Below are 22,831 nucleotides of genomic sequence, written 5' to 3' on the forward strand. Positions count from 1 at the left end.
GAGGTTCTCATCAACCTTAAAAAGGGATTCTGGTTCCATTCATTTGCCTCTCCCCTTCTCTTGTAAGAGTTTACTAAATGGAGATAGTGACTTTTACCTCACAAAGCTTTGGAAAACTGTCTTTGTGATGGGCTGAGAAATAAGGCTGAAATGCAAGATAAACCAATGGCACATATTTCATGTAGTGATATTTCCATTTATTTGCGATTTAGGATTTGAATCCTAAGTTTGTATATATGAAAAAAACTAGTTAATAATTGTGCTCTATTGAAAAACTATTAGTAACTGGACACAATTCATACACAGTAATACGTTTTGACTATTGGTATAAGCCTCTTGTACAGTATTTCCTGGATTCTCACATTCTAGAAGTCGTCATAATATGAAATATAAAGAAAACTGTCTCCCAATTTATCTTAATTACCTTATGGTAATCTTGCTTAGTTTTAGGGAAAGACCTCAGAAGGTTCATCTAACCTGTATCAGAATTAAAAATCCAAAGTGAAATTAGTTTCGACCAACCACACAATTCCTACACTTCATTTTAGTGGAAATCATCTTTTCTTTAGGTCAAAAGCTTATGTGACTGGGTATTTTCTTCCTTGGCAAAAGAACCTGAAGTTCAACACCTTCATTTGCCATTTGAGACTTTACATAGCAAGTTACATGGTGAAGAGGTGTCCAGTAAAGGGTTTTACAACAGCGTATGTTACAGACTGCTATCCTCATTGTTTTTTGGTAATTTGTAATAGTGTTGTTTCAACTTAGATATTTGGATTCAGACTTAATGCACTTAAGCACATAGGCATCATGGGTCATCATTAGCTAGATATTCATATGTAACTATGCATGAAAAAACTGAACTACAGAATGATGCTTTATAGCTTCAGTTTAAACAAATGGAAATAAGCGTTCATTTCTGCTGTTAAGCAAGAGAATTTTGGAATTTTCAAACAGCAACAATTTAAAAAAAGATTTTCCATTAACAGTTTAAGATTTAAAAATTACTGTTGTGGAACTCCAGTGACAAAGGAAGAAAAACACAACTTTGTTAGATACTTTTATTTTATGCTGGTCACAGACAAATGAAGAAGTACATTTTTCTAAATTCAATAGTTGCTATGCTAGACTTGATGGTTTTATTTTATATTACAACATGCAGTACTAGAATGATTCCTTGTTTTAAATATTTCCTCAAATTATCCATTTTTGATCAGTAAAAACTTAAATTAATGAAAACAGATTAGAAATAATGCACATTACTTGAATTGACAAAAAAGATCTGGTGAAGCAATGCCAGTAGGTCTCTGCTCCACAGCATACAAAGCAAGAAACAGATTGGTACATGGCAGAAGTACCAAGTTCACATTCAGTTTAGCTACAAAAATAAGTATTTTACTGACCATAAGTTTGAGTGATTAAGTTTTACAGTATATTATACCATGGTGTTAGCGTCACTATGGTTCAGGATCAGTCAACATTCCTAAATTACAGCCAACTATTTTTAAAGGTGTTTATAACTTGATTGTATACAGTATCAGGGGGTAGCTGTGTTAGTCTGTATCCACAAAAACAACAAGGAGTCCGATGGCACCTTAAAGGCTAACAGATTTATTTGGGCATGAGCTTTCGTGGGTAAAAAACCTCACTTCAGATGCAATGAGGTTTTTTACCCACGAAAGCTCGTGCCCAAATAAATCTGTTAGCCTTTAAGGTGCCATCGGACTCTGTTGTTTTTTGGGCTGTATACAGGTTACTTGGTGCTGAAGTCCAACATATATAATAAAATATTAGATCAACAGTTCTCTCTTCCCTCTACCCCCCCTCCCAAATTAAATATGTCATACACAAGTCATTTTTAATATGTTCAGAGGAAAATTCAAGAAATGTTACCTATGACTTTCTCACTTCATTCTTAAGTTGTCCAATCTGACCAAAAACATCGAAAAAAGAGTTTGAGATCAAACAAGAAGGACTGAATAGAAATTTAAAATCTAAAATGTTCTTGTTTCCATGGGCAAAACCAGCCCATAATATATAATTTCCCTACTTTATTCTTAAAAGTATATATGTCACTAGAATTACATCAGTTAGTCAGTGCAGAATTAGCATTTTAAACATGCATCTATTTGCAAAATTCATAATTAGCATAATATATATCTGTGTACATCTGTGATTTCTCTTTTTAAATATTTTAATATTAAGTTAAAAATAAACTAGCAATGAGAAATGTATATTATGTTCATGTTAACAGTGCAATTCACTAAACTTTTTAAACTTAGCCATGATAGAATGGAAAGTGTTCAAGCATCATTTCTCCCAGATTTCTTACATTTAGAGATTGGGATTATAGTAACTGCAATAACAATCTATTTAGAACAATAATAGCTCTTCAAACTTCTTTCCAATTTCAAGACAGCCTTATTAAATAAATCCCCCTCCCCAAAGTTATCCCACTCTACACTTTCCAATTCTACCCACAGTAATGAAGAGCTAAACTAGAAACAAACCCATAATTTAATAACTTCTTACGTTCCTTATGTATCATTAAATATTTCAATAATAAAACTGAATTTCCTCAAATGCACACAAACATGTAAAATAGCATGCTGATTTATGATTGCATATAAACATTTTTACTTGGCTCTTGCTGACTTTTCAACAAATACAATTAGTCAAAAACTGTACTCAAGAATGAAAATAATCTGCATTCTAATTTTGAAATCCTGATTACAAAAGGTATAAAGAATGAGATATGCTTTACGTAACAGAACAATGAATCATTTTCTTTTCAATTTATGTTTTTGTCTCATCTCTTATGCAATCTGTCAGGCTAGATGACAAAGTTTCCTAAAGAATCCATTTCAAACAGCTCACAACCTAAGCACAAAAGAAAATCTGAACGAGACAAATTTCCTTTAAGCATCACTTCCAATTATTTGAACCCATATTAAGGAAAATCAATTATACAAAAATTTAAAAACACCACACTAATAATACAGAGTGACCTATAACCAATTACTAAACTATTCAACTAAAAACTCTATTATCGGGAAAGCATGACATTGACCCATGTATCCGAACTAGCACATCACACAAATAAAAAACAGTGGTTAGATTAAAATAGTGAATATGACCAGGTGATCTGAGTAGTGCAACTATAACCAATGAAGTACCATAAATTTAAGTGATAATCTGAATAAAATTAAAAACTCTGGCTTCTAGAAAATAAATCTCTGAAATCCATCACAAATAAAACTGCATTGGACTTTTATCTTTAATCCGCTTGCCTAAATGCTTCTCTCAGCAGTTCGTTCTTAAATACAACTCTACCCCAATACAACACTGTCCTTGGGAGCCAAAAAATATCTTACCGTGTTATAGGTGAAAACGCATTATATCGAACTTATTTTGATCTGCTGGAGCACGCAGCCCCGTCCCCTCAAAGTGCTGCTTTACCACGTTATATCCGAATTCGTGTTATATCGGGTCGCGTTATATCGGGGTAGAAGTGTATACCTATAACTGTATTTTCTCATGAAGTAAGCAGATATGTGCCAACACCACATTTTAAATGTGTTGGGTAAATTTTAAAACATGAATGTAAAATATATATGAACTACAGAACAATAAGAAGTATGGCAGGTTTGTATTTTCAATCTGTATTATCAGTCCATTTCTTCTACAATGTAATGCTGTATTTCCTTCTGTGATTTTGAGGGCATTACTGGCCAGTCTAGCTGTTGTCTATTCATTACTTTAGGGACCGACAGAAGATTCAAATGGATACATTTCCCACCCCATCCACGTACCCAAAGATTTGAAAAGGTTGGGCTGAGATCAGGTAAAGGTATTTGTGTGTTTATATATTACAGAACAAATGCTTTTATGGAAGTAACATTCAAGGGAAGAAAAGAAACAGGCAACTGTCAGTACCCTTGCTCTTATTAGCATTACCTCCGAAGACTTTGGAATCAGACTGCTCCCTTTCTGCAACTGGGGAGGAACCCTGACCTTCCTGAAGTCAAAAGGAGTTTTTCAACTGACTTCAGTAGAGAAAGAATTTCATCCCCCAGGGAAGACGACTACTCGAAGCAAGGGCTGAAATAAATTTAGTATTCTTTCAAATTCATCATTAAGTTAGTGGGCTCCTGGATCCTTTGACCTCACCTGATATATGTACAGGGCATTGCATGATAAAGTGTTTCTTCCGGTTTCCTACTGGTGGAACAAATTTATTGACAGATGTACGTTATTTTAAACCAAATTAAATTCAAGAAATACATTTTGGCCATATGGTCCATAGCACAAAAAATAACCTATAAAAGTATCTTACACAGGATACATCCATGTCATTGTTCAGAATTACAGTCCTCAAATTCCATTTAAAGTCTGTGAAGATATTAATTTACTACAATTATCTGTAAAGAGTGAAAACTTAATTTTTTTAATGGAGTGTTCAGTTGAACATGGAAGAGAAGAAATTGTTAGGAAAAGCTACACAGTTCATCACAAAGGGACAAAACACTAATGAAAGTGCAATCTATGAAATGCACGACTGCAGCAGAGAACAGATCATACTACCTATACTTGTACAATCTATTCTCCTCCATGATGAGTGTACACACACCTACTGACTAACAGAAAATATGGAAAAGAGAACTCCATGAGTTCTAACTCAGATTTTTAGAACCACTTGGCATTCATATTCTAATTTGGAACCAGACAATTCTTCTAACATCTTGTTATACAGGATATAGTTTAATTTAGTATGTGTACAATTCAAAAGCTATTTTAAATGCATTTGCGTACATTTTCCAAGTTGCTGCTTTATAAGCTTTTCTGTAACAAGTGTAATGGCTTGATTTTCAGAAGTGCTGAGCAGCACTCTTAAATACCTCTTCTGTGAATGGGAGATACAGATACTAAGCACCTTTGGAAAAAATCAGACCATAGTTATTTAAGTGACTGTGCGAAACATTTTCACTACAGTATGAGCAAACTGTTCATTTGTACCTTTTGAATACAAGTACATAGCAAATTTTACCAAGTAATCAAAGCCAACTTTTACAAGTCATAAAGAACTTCAAGGATAACAGCAATTGACCAGGCTTGTGATTCACAGCTGAATGGACAATATTGCCCATTTTCATTTGTCAGCTCTGGAAGCCCCTTCCAGGATGACCTGGCCAAACAAACAAAAATAAATAAATAAATAAAAAATCCCAGTGTAAAATATGATTAATGCTATATTTCGTAACAAAATTAAAAGAACATTTCTCTTGTATGATTATACTTCTAACATGTTTTAAAAGTATGAGTCAATTAAGCCAAGTGTACAAAAGAAGAAATGCTAAACATAATGAAATAAAAATAAAAGAGCATTAACATATGACAAGGTACACTGTAATACTAAAACATGTGCATGTTGCAGGAGCTTCCTGAGACTCCAGGTGGGGTAGCCTTCAATAACCTGAGAGGTACAGGTTATCTTTGCAGTGCAACTGAAATAATGCAATCAGCATGATTTTGTGCATGCACATAAGGTTCTTACTAGCCTGACTGGTTTTTTTTTTAATCCATGCTATCTATGAACGTGTATTTCAAGCTGTTAAAAGATTTCCAAATTAAATGGTAAGTCTAGTTGTTTTAAATAAACTTCTATTTTTCACTTCTCACTTCAGTTTTTCATTAACTGAATGAAACAAAGTATCTGGGAAGACAAGGGCAATGTTGAGAGCTACTTTTAAACATTAACGATAACACAGGAAAATAAAAATGACAGATTGCCCATCAGAGACCTCCCAAGGCCACAAGTTTTGACACTACAAATTCTACTTTTTGTTTGGTCATAGTATTTTGAGGTTGAGGATGGTGCTGGTCCTTTTGGCTTTTCATCTGCCCTGGACACCAGCTGTAAACTATGATGAATTAACCATTTCTACAAATTCCTAATATTAGATTTTTTAGGTGCTATTCCTATGTAACCTAACTGCCATCATGATGCTATGAAAAAAACCTGCTAGGCCTCAGCTAATTTGGCCCCAATGTGAAAAATTGCTTAGGCAATTGGTCAGATCCACAGGATCCTCAAACAAACACAGTTCTCATACTACTATATGCTTCTAAATAACTACAGGAAGGAAGAGTGGGTTCAACTAAAATGGAGTAAGAGGCTTGAGAAACTCCATGCAAGGGTTAAATTGATAATGGTGGGGAGCAAGGCGTCAGTTAACTCCCATCTCCCTCTGACTGGCCAATGGGTGGCAGAGCACACATAGGGAGGCAGAACACTCTCCTCCTTTTATTCTAAAACTGTCCAGAATGTTGCAGGTCCAATCAAGTCTCCCACCCATTTAACTGGGTGGGTGGTATATTGAAGGATCTCTGTTTATCTAGAAATGCTTTGAGAGGGATGAAAATGGGAATTATTCAGGATTATAGCGGAGAAGAACAAGTGAATAGAGAAAAAATATTGCAGAAAGAACAGGGAAGGACTAAAAAGTGGACAACAGGAAAGGACAAAAAAGAGTGGACAAGAGAACAAAAGGCCGGGGGAAGATTAGGGAAGGCCATGTGCACTGTAGGAGATTAAATGCTTCTGTTTTCTTAATGAAGTAATATTTCCATTGTGCAGTGAAGTGATGCCTTTCTGAAATGCAGTTCTATAGTAATGATTAATTGGCACATTCATGTGCCCTACCCAATCAACTTCAGAAGTTATGTAATCCCATTTTATACAATTTAACGGTTATTTCCTTACATTATTTAACCTGTTGCGATCAGCCCTCAGACTGTTGAAAAAATATAGATCTTGAGCAGTTTTGAAAGTACACATCCATATTTTTTCTTCTGCATCACATTTTTTGTTAGTTGTCTAGCAATTTAGACCTCAAATTCTGTTTTCTCTTAATAAATATTTTCTATTTATTCTTCTCCATGACTGATTTCAAAATTGCTCACTCGCTTTCTGATAGGACATTTATTTAATATTTCAGATAAAAAAAAGCAGTAATGTTTAGCCTATTTTGAAGGTTGATGTAGGACTTAAATGGCACTCTGTATGGTGGCGACTTTTACACTCAGAAAACACCAAATCACTGGTGCTTATTTTGTAGGTCTTAAATGCTCAAAAACACTTTTTGAAGAAAATGTGTGTGTGTCTATCTTTTATATGCAACTGGACATTGGACACCACTAGTTTGGATTAATATTTTTACTGTATGATGACCTACCTCTCAAGATGAACATAATGGCGAGAGAGAACATTCTTAATCAAAACCACCGTCTTTGCATACATCTCTGGACCAATTAACCTGGAAAAGTACAACTTTGCACGAAGGAAATATCCAATAGGCCAGAGCCATTCCTAAACAAAAAGATATAAGAGATAATATATTAGCTATCAATTTGAGATATCAATAGACTTTAATTTAATATGAAATTCAGGAATTTTAGAGCTTACAGGTCCTTGATGGTAATTAAAACCTTTGGCAACATTGTAGTTGTCACTGTCCAGGGCATTATCATATACGCCACAGTAAACCATATCACTGTAAGAAAGTAAAGGATTTAGACAAAGCAACAAGTTAAATAAAATTTATGCAATGCATTAGAGAAATAACTAAAAAAAAAAATGGTTACTCACCTTTGCAACTATTGTTCCTCGAGATGTGTTACTCATATCCATTCCAATTAAGTGTGCGTGCAAGATTGTCGAAAGATTTTTACCCTAGCAACACTTGGTGGCTTGGCGGAGGTGCCCCCTGGAGTGGCACCCTTATGGCGCCAGATATATGCCTCTACCGACTCAGAGCCCCCTCAGTTCTTTCTTGCCGGCTACTCCGACAGAGGGGAAGGAGGGAGGGTTTGAAATGGATATGAGCAACACATCTTGAAGAACAACAGTTACAAAGGTGAGTAACCATCTTTTCTTCTTCGAGTACTTGCTCATATCGATTCCAATTAGGTGACTCCGAAGCCTTACCAAGGCAGTGGGGTGGGAGAGAGATGTCGCACAGTGAAGGACCGCTGAACCAAATGCAGCATCACCCCTGGACTGTTGCGCTATCACATAGTGGGAGACAAAGGTTATGTACTGATGCCAAGTTGCTGCCCTACAGATCTCCTGTATGGGCACATGAGCCAGGAAGGCGGAGGATAAAGCCTGAGCCCAAGTTGAGTGGGCAGTAAAGTGTGTAGTTGGGGCATCAGCCAAGTCATAGAATGCTTGGATACATTATGTAATCCAGGATGAGATATGCTGCGTGGAGACCAGGAGACCCTTCATCCGGTCTGCCACCACCACAAACAGCTGGGACGTCTTTCTGAAAGGTTTTGTTCGATCGATGTAAAAGGTGAGGGCCCTGTGAATGTCCAGGTAGTGCAGCTGTTATTTTATCCAAAGCCACACGTTTCTTCTCGGGAAGACCGGAAGGAAAATATCTCAGCTGACATGGAAGGCAGACACTACCTGAGGAAGGAAGGCGAGGCAGACGGTATCCACTTTCCACCGTATGTAGGACCCAGCGGTCTGTTGTTATGTGGGACCACACAGGGAGGAAATAGCAGAGGCAGTTGGAGAAAGGTGGAAGAGGATCCTGTGAGGAGACTGGTGCTCCGCCCTCAGGCGCACCTTCAAAAGTTTTGCTTGGGCCCTGTAGATGGTTTTTGGGGGCCCTGATTCTGGCCCATCTGAGGGCCAGATCTCCTTCTACCATCCCATCCACATCTTTTGGAGAAGTCCTGTCTGGGTGAAGGGTTAGAACAGGTGCACCGCAGTTGGGGCCAGAAGGGCCTACGCTGCGTCACCGAGGTATGTATGCCCAGTGAGCACGATGGCCCGGTTATCCTTTATCTGAAGTCTAGAGAGTCAGTCCTGTCCAAGAATAACCCTTGGACACCGAAGGCAGGTCCTGAATCGTTTGCTGCAGCTCTGGCGGAAGACCGGACACCAGCAGCCATGAGATGCGGCGCATAGCTACACCAGAAGCTAGAGTCCTTGCCACTGACTCTGCGGCATCTATTGAAGCCTGCAAGGAAGTCCTGGCTACTTTCTTGCCCTCCTCTAGCAAGGCCCCGAACTCCTACCTGGACTCCTGAGGAACCAGATCCTTGAACTTCCTTGTGGAGTTCCAGGGGTTGTAATAATAACAGCTCAAGAGAACCTGCTGGTTAGCCACCCAAAGCTGTAGACTGCCAGTGGAGTATACCTTGAGGCCGAATTAAATCCAGGCACCTAGCATCCTTGGATTAAGGGGTGGGTGCTTGTTGACCGTGCCTTTCCTTTCATTAACTGACTGTACAACCAGGGAACATGGTTGTGGGTGAATGTACAAGTATTCATAGTCTTTGGAAGGAACTAAGTATTTCCTCTCAACCCCCTTCGCAGTGGGAGGGATAGACACCAGTGACAGCCAGATCGTATCAGCATTAGCCTGAATGGTCCAGATGAATGGCAAGGCTATGTGTGTGGGGGCATCGGCAGACAAGATGTTCACCACTGGATCTTCTAGCTCCACCACCTCCTCCAACTGGAGGTTCATGTTTTGTGCTACCCTACACAGCAAGTCTTGGTGTGCACGGAGGTATATGGATGGTGGGCCAGAGGAGGTCATGCCTGCAACTGCCTCATCAGGCAATGAAGAGGATGATAGTCCCGGGACTAATGGTTCCTGCAGTAAGTTTTCCTGGGGCAGGTCTGCCTGTTCCAGGTTTTCCATACTAGCAGCATGTGCCTGAATTGGTTGCAGGGCAGCAGACTACACGTTCCCGGGGGGTGGCTAACTGTGGCCTCTGAGACTTGGGGTTCAGAATGAGCCGAACGAGAAGCCCTGGAGGGGACGCCTTAGGCTTGGTAGTATGCCCAAAGGGTCCAGAAGGACCACTGCAGTGGTCCCTGAGCAGGATTCTGTCCCTCGTCCTGCCATTGACCATCTCTGTCCATGTTCTGGTCATGGGTGGGGTAGCCACTCTCTGCCTCGGATGACCTCAAGTTAGGGTGGGAAGGCCAAAGTGGGGCCGATCAGTTATGCTGTGTTGCACTATCCCACATCGATGGACTGCATTGTAAGGATGGAGATAGGCGGCAAGACCTGGATCAGTACCGACGATCATAGCAGTACTGGGAGGGAGATCTGGACACTGATGAAGATCTGTGGGTGGAACGGTGCTCGGACCTACTCCACGGAGATCGGTGCCAACCGTACTGGAAAGGAGATCTTCTCGACGTGGAACAGTACCATGAGTACGACTAGCGCTGAGATGATGATCGGTGCCAGGACTGCGAGTGGTGCGGTGCGGTGCATGGGACCAGCGTCTAGAGCAGGACCGAGACATCTCAGTCTGCGATGGGGGATGCATGATAGCGGGCTTCCGTATCGATGGGACAGACTGCACCGGTGGCGCTGGAGGCTGCAACGGCCCCGACTCAGTAAGGGCAATTAAGTTGTGGGCCATAGAGAAGGTCTCTGGGGTAGATCACAGGCCAACCTCAATCGCGGTGCGCACCGGGGAGCTCATATGCACCGGACTCAAAGGCCCTGGAATTGATGGTGCTGGAGTTGGAGACTTCGTGGGGCGGTCCGGTACAGGACGTTGCTCCAAGGGGGACACAGACGGTGCCTGTGACTGAACAGAAGCAGCAGGTTGCTTGTGCTGCTTCTTAGGCCCCGGAGATAGTGAGTGGTGCTGGAGGCATCTCGTGCCGGGTCTTTCCAGTGCCGGAGGTGTGCTTCGGGCCGACAGCACCGGGTCTCTGCTCGGGCCCCGAGGGCACCGGGCTAAATGCCGCTTCCATGGAGGAGCTGCCTCAAATGAAAGTCCCGCTCCTTTTTTGTCCACAGCTTGAATGCCTTACACATGCGGCAATTATCTGTTTGATGGGATTCCGTCAGGCACTTCAGGCAGGAGTCGTGGGGGTCTCCCATAGGCATCAGCTTAAGACAGGTCAAGCAGGGCTTGAAACCTGGAGACCTAGGCATGAGCCCAGGTACCAGGAAAGAGGGAGGGGAGGAACTGCCTTTCCTCCCAACAACTACATACACTATCTACACAATTTACTATTAACTATGATAGATAGGATGCTTTAAAGTGGACCCAAAGGCCCACAAGATAGGCTGAGCAGGTGATCACATGCTTGATGCATGAACAAGGGGGGCTCAGAAGGTGGGTGAATGAAGTCAGCAAGCAGGAGCTGGGTGGCTAAACCCCCCCTTGCTCTCAAGCTTGGGAAGTGCCAATAAAAAAACTCTCAGTACTGACGAGCAGTTCCTGGCGCACAAACATCTTCTTTAAGACCATGAATTTTGTAATCAAATGCTTCACCAGGTGTTGTTAATTAACCTCAGACAATTAAATACTTTAACTGTGATGTAAACTTGCTTATATAAATTTGTGCTGTATTGAAGAAAGGGGGGTGCTGGTTCTGGTTCTCTGTGGAGAGCGGGCTTGTTCTTTGTTGCTTGTGTGCATGCATCAATAAAGAACTTGGTTTTGGACTTTGCTGGGTTGGCCTGTCTCTCTCGCGGTGAGAAAACGAACCTGAAAAGTCTGGGATAAAGATAACCCCGACAACTACAACTAGAAACTACTAACAACTATACTACAAAACTAACTAGGGAAAAACAAGTAAAGAGTTAGGAAGTGGAGATCAGCTATGCCACGCTCCACGGTTCCAATGACCACCATGGGTGGTAAGAAGGAACTGAGGAGGCACTGGGTCGGCAGGGGCACATATCCGGTGCCATAAGGGTGCCACTCCAGGGGGCACCTCAGCTGAGCCACCGAGTGTTGCTATCTTCCGATGATCATGCACGCAGTGCGCGCACACCTAACTGGAATCAATATGAGCAAGCATTAGAAGAATAATATGAATTCACATGGTTAGATGGTACTCAGCACAGCACAACGGAGACAGTAAGGAAGGACCATTATATCGTGACCCAAACAAGATAATGATAGTATTAATATTCTTCAGTGGTTAGTTTATGCAAGACCTATTGCATTAATACTATGTACTACAGAGCTACAAGTATAGAACTCTATGCTCAGTCCATAACTACAGTATATTGGTCACAATTCTGTCATAACATGCTCAAATTCTATGTGCTGTCTTTTTTCAAACTAATACAAATACTGTATAACTAGTTTTATTAGAAGTTTTTGAAAATTTAATGACCAACTTCTAATGGGAGCAAAATAATAAATAAAATGGTGATTTTGTAAATAACTAAATGAATCTGAACTGGCTTTAGAATAGCTAAATAATCTTGACTAAAATAAATATATTATATACTGTAATTAGCTAATGCATTTCTTGAGGTATTCTTAATGAAACGAAACATATCAAAGTGAACTTCTTACTGTTAATCTGGTAACATGATTAAAACTATGCATACTACACATAATGATCTCTAATATGCTTACTCTGGATCCAATGTTTTCATGCCCAGTGGACCAAGCAGCTTTTCCTCTGCTATCTCAAGAGCTTTCCAAGCTCTCTCAGGACTGAATATCTCAGGGGCCTGGCAGAATAACAGAGATTTAATCAATAAACTTTGCATTAAAAAAAATAGTTTTGTTTATGAAATCAACAAACTGCATAGTGCACTTCAAACATTTCTATTACTTTTTAGTATATTCATGGAGAAAACTACAGCCCTTTATAATAGATACAAAATGTATCAGGATTCCTCACAAATTCCATAAAGACACCAAAACAAAAAACAAAACAAAACACAAAACAAAACACAAAACAAAAAACACAGGCAATTTTCAGTTAGAGCCGTGCAAATGCCTCTTCAATACAGGAAGTTCCTTTATAGATTTATCCTAATGACACATTGGTTAGCACGCCCAAACATAATTAGGCAAGTCCTTTGGAAGAGGTTCTAGATGGGCTGATGCTGAAAGTTTATTAAAGAAAAACCCACTACTCCGTTAAAGATACAAGTGTATTTCAAGCAATGGGTCCCTCCTGGTTTACCCGATGCAAATGAACCCCCTCAAGTTTAGTTCAATTCAATCAAAATAGTTAAAGGAACTGTGACTATGAACATGTTTTTCCACTCACCACAACCATTGCTATAGTAAAATTTGGCCGGAGCTGGTAATCGCACCAAGGACTTGAAGCTCCATAGCTGTCCTTGTATATGCCACGCTTGTGAACCAGATTTGGATGTTTTTCATTAGGATCTGCTGGGTTCTCAGAGACAAAGAACAGCTTTTCAAAGTGTCCTTGAATCTTCCCGTTCCACTCGTCATATGTGATAGTTTCCTTTTTTCCTGAAAAATGTTAATATGCAGGATTTGTTTTCTAGTAATAAGTCTACTCCTCTCCATAGTTTTGTAAATATTACTGACTCTTGCATACTTGAAGTCTTAAGAAACTTCTATGGCTGCTAATAAAATAAGGAATAGCCATTATAACATGTAGATTAGTATAAAAGAGAAAACTGAAGGTTATGCCAATGGCCCCCAAAATGCTTTCAAGGATATCCAAGTTATCTAGATTCAAAAGCTGGTGTGGGAAATTCTTTTCCCTTTTCCTGAGATAGTGTGGATTGAAATCTTATTAATATTGGGAATAAAACAGTATTAGGGGAGTAGATTTTAAACATAGCTTAATACTGGTTCAAACCCAAAGGGTTTGCCTGGCTCGTCTGGATGGGGAGTAGCCATTTTAAGAAATGGTGTAGTTAAACTAGGCTCTACTAGTTAGCTTGCAGTCTAGCACATGGTTATACCTCATTCAGACTAACCAGAAAATAGTGTTCAAACTGTTATTATGAACTAGTTTTTAAACAGAATTTAAAAAATACAGTTTAGGTTTTTTTCAACTGTTGCATCAAGATGGACAAAAGTGAAGTGAATCCAAGGCCAGGGGCTGGGAGGGGGTAAATGTTGTATTTTCTGCTGAAAAATGAGATGTAGAAGAAGATCTTGTTTTATATTGGTTTATGCCTAGTCTGTCTTCCTCTGGGGTGTGATTTAAACATAGACCAACTATGAATGCATCAGATCTGCTTTGTTTTTTAGGTTGGGTTTCCCCTTAGGTGAAAACTAATAGTAGTAGCCTCTGCTATATATAAGAATTGTTAAAAGGCTCTGTGAATAAATCTCTAGTTTTTCAGGACACATTTTAACAGGGCCAGTGCTGCCCCGAGGGGGTGAGGGGGAAGAAGTGAGTCCTTCACTTGCTCCGGAGGCCCTGGAAAACTCTCAAGGGGCCCTGGCCCCCAGAGCTTCTTCCGCTCCGGGTCTTCGGCGGCAATCCGACGGGGGGGGGGGGGGTCCTTCTGCCCCAGGACCCGCTGCCGAAGCGCTGGGCCCCCACTGCCGAGGACCCCAGGCCCCCTGAATCCTCTGGGCGGCCCTGGACAGGGCAACAGAATACTTCTTTTACAACAACTAGCACAGATACCTGTCAATATTTAAGAGACTCCTTCAGGTTAAGTATTCATCATTTTCCCACCCTTGTCCCTCTAAAAAGCTCAAGTCAATGAAGCTAAAAGGTGCTCCTATTTTCCACAAATATCCCTTTTAAAACCTTTCAGTGCTGACTGGTACCCACTGCAAACTGACTAAAGGATAGATTATCTGGTCTGCTTGGTGTTCAATGCAAAAGGTGTGGACAAGGCCACAACTTTCTACTTGGAGATTCTCCTGAGGTAAGGGGAAACAGTTTTGCTGAAGTAAGTACTACTGAATTTGGTTCAATGTCACTTTGACCATGTCATCTCTCTCTTTGCATCTCTCCGCTGGGTCCCTCTTCTCTCCTGTATCAAACATAAGATACTTGTTTTCACTTTTTGGGCTCTTCGCAGCCAACTCCCACCCTATCATCTCTCATTCAGTATTGAAAAGTCAACTCCAATCAGCCCCAGAATACCAGCCTCTGTCACCCACTTGTCAAATTTTCAAACAAAGTATTTTTATGCTTTCTCCCAGGCTGCCCTTTATGCTTGGGAGGAGCTCCCTGTAATCATCTGTAAAGCCACTTCACTGTTCTTCTTCAAATATCTTTTCTTTATCCTCCTGATCTCTTAGGTGCATAGGGCATCCACCAGTTTCCACCATTTAATCTAATCTTTGCTGGCCTATTCCGAGATTCATGCTGATGGATTTGGCTTCTCTTTCCATTGTTCCATATAACATTTCTCTAGGTCGCCCTCTTTCCTCTTTCCAGATAGCATCTATGTCAAGTGATAATACGGACACTGTGTTGGTGGCATCCTTAAAGCTTGTCCTAAATATGCCCATCACTGTCTTCTTACCACTTTGATACTTTACATTAGAAATTCAAAGGAGAACAAATTCAATGTTGCAAGAAATTCATTTCACTGAACTCTGAAGATAAACAAAGTAAATGTCTGTGAAAGGAGTTGATCTGATCTATTTCTATTGTAGATTTCCATGACTGCTCCATAAAGAAGGACAGACATGAAGCCAGTGTTAAAAAATTGAATTCTGCTGTTAGTGGCAATCATGCTGCTTTCCCAAATCTTTTCAAGTTTATGAAAATTGTCTGCTGCTCTTAATATTCAATGCTGGACATCTAGCATGGTGCCACCATCATTGAACATCTTACTCCCTAGACATGTAAAATGACTTACTTCTATCTATTCTGGTTGCTTTTGGGACATGAATAGCCATTTATTTTCTGTTCTCCTTGTTGATGAACAAACCAACTTGCTTTTTGCTGTATCTGCCAAAAGCTAGGCCTTTTCTTTCTTTAAGCAATGTATCGAACTAAGCAGGACGATGTCATCAGCAAAACCAGCGTCATTCAATTGTGCTTTATCATTTGTCCATAAAACTCCTCAATTGCTTTCTGTGGCTACTTTCCACATAACAGTCAATGATCAGTGCAGTGTGGTTATAATACACTCGTTTTACTCCAGTTGTCCCTGCAAACCATTGGCTGACGATGTCACCATCTCTGATGGCACATCATATAGATCCTTGATTATTCTAATTATTTTTGCTGGTATTTCATAGTATGCCATAATTCTCCAAAGACTGCCTCTCTGGATGCTATCAAAATCCTTCTAGAAATCTATAAAAAATTTATCACGAGGTGCCTGCCACTCCACACTTGTTCTATAATATGTCTGAGAACAACAATATGATTTGCACATTATCTCAATGGTCTAAAATCTTCATGTTCTTCTCCAAGTTGGAATATGTTTGGTTTTTGATACATTCCAATAGGATGTTCAAATTCCTCCTTGAAACTCTTCTTTGCCATGGTACCTACAAAAGCCTTCAAACTGTTAGGCTGCTGAAGTGTGGAGACTACAAACCATCATGCTAACTAATATTGTCTCACTGTTTCATTGTACTCTTCCACCTATCTGGGATGGTTTGGGGTGCAGCCTGCCTCAGGGCTATGGCAGGGAGAGAAGATTTCCCCTAGTTCTCTTTCCCTGCAGCAGCACCTGGATTGGGTGGGGGTGGGAAAGAGGCGCCTCTCTCGCAGCTGCAGCAGGTCTGGGCTGGGGCATCTCTCCCCTTGCCATGGCAGGTCAGAGCTGGGGCCAGCCTGGGGCGCCTCTCCCCTGGCTGCAGAAGGTACGGGACTGGGGGAGAGGTGCTTTTCACGTCCGTGGCAGGTTCAGGGCTGGGGGAAGATGCATCTCTCCCTGCCGCAGCCGAGCGCCTGCACGGCACTTAATAGGCTGCTGCGCAGCTTAGAGGGACTTAGAATGTAACACCAATAAAACTTTTTCCCCCAACTATATGGTTTATCAAAAGCATGTTACGAATATAGTTCGTTGTTGTGTAGAAGATATCTTTTACTTGTAAGAAATCAGCCAAAAGAAAGCAAAAAACCCAGAAGGGTAACTGAAGCCATATGTTAGATTCCATCTGCAATATTTCTATTTTTGTAGTATTATGTTGTAGGTAATTTCTAGAAACTAACCCTTGACATGAATTAAACAAGCAGACAGGTCAGAGATTGTGGACAGAAATTAAGGCTAATTTTAAAATAAATTTGTAGGTCATCAGGCGCTGCATGCACTTTAAGCTTTTGTCAGTGATTCAAGTTACCTACAGTAGGGTGAAGTATACAAATTAAACAAACTGGGCTCTAGGAACACAGCTGTGTGTGGTACTGAGGCAGCAAATCAGGGGAGGAGCTGCAGACATTATAAATATTGCTTACAATTTTGATTTATCAAGTACTGAATCATAAACAGTCCCACTCAAGCCATGGATTAAAAAGTTTAAAAGAAAAACAAGTTGTTAATTCCATGATTAAATAAAAGCGAAATATCTAGGATGACAGATACTGATGGCAGTGTTCTTCCTTTATGTAGTACTACAAAATACCGAAACAGTTAAAACAGTTGCTTCCCAGGGTTAATAATTATTTTGATAAGAAGTTTTAAACAGCTTACATATTCAGTCTCAGTAATATGTACTGAATTCTCCACAGAAACTATCGTAAGAAGAACATGCAGTACAAACAACTAAAAATTAATCTTTCACTTAACTCTTAAGAGGTCTTATAACTCCTGTCATAATCAGCTCAAACTAACAAGTGAATTCATAGCCATATCGGTACCTCACAGAAGGAGAAAGCTGGGCTAGAGGGGTTTAGTTATATACTCTCCAAAAAAGTGTGTTTTGTGGGCTTTGCATAGATTTTGCTACTTTGATGAAAAACAACAATTAGCCTGAGCTCAGCACACAGTCCCATGAAAGTGGCTTTTCTCATCCGAAAGTTCTGCAGCCACTGCTCATCATCACAGACTTCCATGACGATGTGATCCCACCAGTCAGTGCTTGTTTCCTGAGCCCCAAAACAGCGTTCCACGGTGCTGAGCATGTCCGTGAATGCCACAAGCAATTTCGTGTCGTACGCATTACGCGACTCGCTATCATCGTCGGACTCCTCACTGTCACTTTGGATCTTAAGGAACAGCATTATGAATACCCATTCCCCAAACATAATGTTTAATAAAATGTTCACAAGGTAGACTGCAAGACAATATTGACCCTGGTCCAATTATCATGGCTCTACACTGATCACACATTTGTGAGATAAGCCTGCTTACCATGCCTTTTTATGGTGACTCCCTGATAAGGAAACACTTTTTTCTTTGACAACTCCAGTAGCCAACGAATAGTTGATTTACAAAGGCCAACAATTTCCACAGCAGATCCATCTCTAAGATGAAAAAAGAACAGCTACTCATTTTAAGAAGAAATGTAAATGAAGATATTAGGGCACAGACATTTTATGCAGATACCCCCCTATGAATATATTCAAACCTCTAAAAAACAAAGATTTATTACTGTCAGTTGAAACTTACATTTGATGCTCTAGAAAGTGAAACTTTTGAAAAATTATTAATATCTCCCCCTTCCATATACCCTGATGCCCTCCCCAGACACTCTCCATTACCTCCCAGCATCTGTGATGAGCCCAACCCAACTTGCTCAAACTGAATACTTCAATCTTCAATTTCTGCCAAGAAACTGGAAACACAAATGACTATTGTGAGCAAAAAAGAGATTTAGTTGCCAGTCATCCAAATACTGACAGCACCATATCACTTTTGGTTCTCTCCTCGTGGCCTCATGTACATATTAAAATAAGGTGGGATGGGAAGGGTAACAGTCTCACTAGACAGGCCTGAGGAAGTGAAACAAAATGTCCAACATGATTCTCTGAAAAGCAGAGAGCTACTCAAATGGCATCTTATCTAACTCAGCGAGGGTCCATCTGTGGAAGGGCTTGATGCGCTCCAGGTAGAAAGCCAGGCCATGCCTGACATCTAGAGTGTGCAGTCGCCTCTCCTCATTGGTCGTGTGAGGCTTTGAACAGAACATCAGAAAGAAGATATCCTGGTTGACATGGACGTGCGACACCACCTTTGGCAGGAAGGCCAGAGAGGGGCACAGCTGGACCTTGTCATTGTAGAATGCTGTGAATGGGTGCTCCGAAGTGAGGGCTTGAATTTCAGAGACACATCTCTCTGATGTCACAGATACAAGGAATGCAACCTTCCATGACAAATGAGAGAGCAGACCCGTGAGCCTGGAGAAGACCAGGTTGAGGTCCCATTGCGGAACCGGATCTTGGATCACCGGAAAGAGTCTTCTGAAGATTTTCAGAAACTTGATCGACATCTTATGCGAGAACACCGATCTACCATGGATGCGAGGATGAAAGGCTGATATGGCAACCAGATGCATCTTGATCGAAGAGAAGGCGAGAAACCCTGATGCTTTTAGTGAAGCAGGTAATCCAGGATGGACTGCAGAGATGACTGGGTCGGGGAAATATTCCACTCCGACTCCCAGGAGCAGAAACACTTCCACTTTGCCAGGTAGGTTGTTCTAGTGGAAGGCTTTCTACTCTCTAAGAAAACCTGCTGTACCTGACCAGAGCAAGCTTGTTCCTCTGCATTCAGCCATGCAGCAGTCAAGCTGTGAGGTGGTGAGAGACAAGGTTTGGGTGCAGGAGTTGACCGTGATCCTGCGAGAGTAGTTCTGGGAGGCTGGGAAGTGGCTACGGGGCTGCAATGACCACGTCCATGAGCACGCCGAACCAATGCTGGTGAGGCCATGCTGGGATGATCATAACGACCCGTGCCTTGTCCATCTTGATTTTTCGAGAGGACTTTGCTGATGATCAGAATTGGCAGGAAGATGATCATCAGGTCTCCTGACCAAGACAGGAGAAAGACATCAGAGAGTGATCCTCTGCCGAGGCCTTGGAGAGAAAACTGATGACACTTTGTTTTATCTGGTGGCAAACAGGCTCACGCGAGGAGTTCCCTACTTCTGAAAGAGCATTCTGATGACCTCTGAACACCTGCACCACCCGACTGGACAGCTGGGGCAGTGTACTGAGATGTGCTCCCCAACCGAGGTCAGATGCATCTGAAAATAAAGGAGACAGTGGGTCGCAAGGCACACCTTCCAACACCAGAATTGGGTCAGACCACCCGAGAGGCAGAAAGGTAAGTACTCCTGGGAGGATCGTGATGACCTTGTCTAGGTGATGTCTGGCTGGGGAATAGAGCAATGCCAGCCACAACTGGATGAGAGGAAGCCTGAGTCTCCCACGTTGGACAATGTACGTGCATGCTGTCATGTGCCCTCTGAGCCAGACCCTGACCATGGTGAGAGGACAGGCGGTGATGCTGGCAAGCCGATTTGACATTGCCCTGAACCTGGCCTCTGGCAGGAATGCTCTGGCTTGGATAGAGTCGAGCACCGCTCCGATAAAATCTATCCGTTGGACCAGGACCAATGTTGATTTTTGTTTATCAATAGGCCGAGAGCTTGAAAAGTAACGTCTGGATGCTGCGCTGGACCTGGACCCTGAAGCGGCCCTGGGTGAGCCAGTCAGACATCAAGATATGGGTAGCTCTGGATACCCTGATGTTTAAAGTAGGCCTTCACCACCAACATGCATTTCATAAAACACCCTTGGCACTGTTGCTAGGCCAAAAGGTAACAGTGCAAATTGGTAGTGGGTGGTCCTCAACTACGAAACGCAGCAACAATGTGTGTCTGTGAAATATCAATATGTGGAAATAAGTGTCTTTCAGGTCAAGAGCAGCGTGCCACTCTCCTAGATCCAGGAAAAGAATGATGGAGGCCACGGAGAATATACGGAACTTCAATTTCTTAAGATAATTGAGGCTCCACAGGTCGAAGATGGGGTGTAGACCCCCCTGGGCTTTTGGGATCAAAAATAGTGGGAGTAAAACCCTTTCCCCTTCAAGTGCAGAGGGACTTTCTCCACAGCTCTCACCTGCAGAAATCTCTGCACCTCCTCAGCGAGCAGATGCTCATGAGAACGGTCCCTGAAGAGAGACGGGGAGGAAGGGTGGGATAGAAATAAACTGAAGGGCAGATCCCCCTGCAACTGTGCTGAAGACCCACTGGTCCAATGTTATAGAGGATCAGGCAGGGAGGAAGAGGGACAAACAGAAAACAAGCAGGATCCAGGACACAGGCAGGAAGGTTGCCCTCACATGCACCCTCAAAATGCCTGCTTGTTACCCGGTTGGTTACAGGTGAAGCTCAAGTGAGCTGAGGGTGTCAGCTGATGGCCTTGCCAGTGCTTATAGCTTTTTCCTTCTTGCAGAAGGGTACTGACCAATGTTGGCTCCTGAACCTGTGCAGCTGTTGCAGCTTAAGCAACTTCCTTGCTGGCCCTGGCATGAAAAGACCCAGGGAGTGCAAGGTAACCCTTGAATCTTTCAGGCTATGTATTTTACTATCTGTTTGCTCTGAAAAAACAGTGCCAGGCCATTGAAAGGGAGGACCTGGATGGATTGTTGAACCTCCATTGATAGGCCTGATGACTGCAACCAGGATGCACGCCTCACAGAAATGGCTGAAGCTACGGTCCAGGCCGCAGAGTCTGCCACATCTGAGGCTGTTTAGAGGGCTGCCCTGGCCAGAGCTCTGCCCTCGTCTAGGATAACCAGGAATTCCTTACTGGGCTCCTCTGGCAGCAAACCTGGCCATACTATTTGGCAGTCCATAATCATAACGACCAAGTAAAGCCTGACGGTTGGCCACTCTCAGCTGGAGGAGACCAGATGTAGAATAAAATTTTTCAACCCAAAAGATCAAGCCTCTTTGCCTCCTTGTTCTTAGGTGTCAATCCTGGTTGGCCCTGTCCATCATGTTCATTGGCTGCCAACACAACCAGTGAGTTTGGAGCAGAGTGGGTATAAAAATACTCGTACTCCTTAGCGGCGATGTAGTATTTTCTTTCCAACTGCTTGGAAATGGAGGGCAGGGAGGAGGGTGTCTGCCACAAGGCCTTAGTGCATTGGCAATGCCACCTCGGAGAGGGCAGCTGCACTTAGCACATTGAACAGGTAGTCTGAGGACTCCACCAGTTCCTCAGCTTCCAGCCCCAAATTTGAGGCGACCCTTCTCAAAAACTCCTTGTGGGCCCTTGAATCATCCGAACTGAGTGAGAGGGCCCTGCTATCGCCTCATCACGTGAAGTTGATCAGGAAGCAAGTATAGATGGGTCTGCCAACTCCACCACTTCTGCTAGGGGAGCCTTGGCCGAGGCTGGTTGACCCCAACTCTGCACCAGTTTACAGGCATATAGTAGCATTTAAAAAAAAAAAGTTTTATCTATCTAAAATTGAATAGATGTCAGCAGAATACAGAGCTTTCACTGACAACATTTTAATATTAGCATTAGGGAAGAAGGATAAGAAAGAAATATTTGCAAAGGTTTCAAGTTTTACATATGGTAGCACTCAAATCCCACAACAAGCATCAATATAGAATATTACTGGGTATTTTCTCAACAACATCTAAATAGTTAACTTTTCTAATTTAGTGCTACAGCAGTGTAATTTACATCAGACATGAAGAGTTAACATTATATTTGAATTGCATTTTGAACTGGGTATGTCAACAAATTATGTTTTGCAATGTGCTTTTCCTCTGAATCTGCATGGTACACAGAAGGTTTTTGTTAATGTTTTATAATAGTCAAACAGAATTCAGAAGGGTTTGGAATATTTCACATATCACTCTTCATGTTTTATTACTGGTGGCATGGTGGAGAGCAAGGATCTCGCTACGCAAGAAGCTAAACTTTGACTTATTCTAAAGTTATACAAAACAGCTTATAGTTTGTACCTTGGAGTAGCTGGAATTCCTTTGTTGCGAGCTCTATCACTCTCTCCCATTTTATCCATCCATGTGCCACAATTAAAGCGGTTCCCTCCAAAGACAAAACCAGTTTCATGGTCGACACCTACAGTCACATTGAAACCTACCCAGCAAGAAAATCAGAATGAAGTCAGCTTGTTTCTAAAGAACCATTGAA

General features: G+C 41.7%; 1 protein-coding gene across 4 annotated transcripts in view; it reads right to left on the reverse strand.

The window, feature by feature from the left end:
* Window positions 1-1,047: 1,047 nt before the first annotated feature.
* AGL (amylo-alpha-1, 6-glucosidase, 4-alpha-glucanotransferase) overlaps window positions 1,048-22,831 on the reverse strand; it is a 66,299-nt gene continuing 44,515 nt past the window's right edge. For all 4 annotated transcript variants that reach the window (XM_050960928.1, XM_050960929.1, XM_050960930.1 and 1 more), the window contains 7 exons: window positions 22,642-22,777; window positions 18,063-18,175; window positions 13,073-13,284; window positions 12,427-12,524; window positions 7,466-7,553; window positions 7,236-7,369; window positions 1,048-5,185 (listed from right to left, as the gene is read on the reverse strand). In XM_050960928.1, the coding sequence (XP_050816885.1) occupies window positions 5,068-5,185; window positions 7,236-7,369; window positions 7,466-7,553; window positions 12,427-12,524; window positions 13,073-13,284; window positions 18,063-18,175; window positions 22,642-22,777 (899 nt within the window). In that variant the 3' untranslated portion in view covers window positions 1,048-5,067. The remainder of the gene's footprint in view (window positions 5,186-7,235; window positions 7,370-7,465; window positions 7,554-12,426; window positions 12,525-13,072; window positions 13,285-18,062; window positions 18,176-22,641; window positions 22,778-22,831) is intronic.

This window comes from Gopherus flavomarginatus, chromosome 7 (genome assembly GCF_025201925.1).
Source record: "Gopherus flavomarginatus isolate rGopFla2 chromosome 7, rGopFla2.mat.asm, whole genome shotgun sequence".
NCBI lineage: Eukaryota > Metazoa > Chordata > Testudines > Testudinidae > Gopherus > Gopherus flavomarginatus.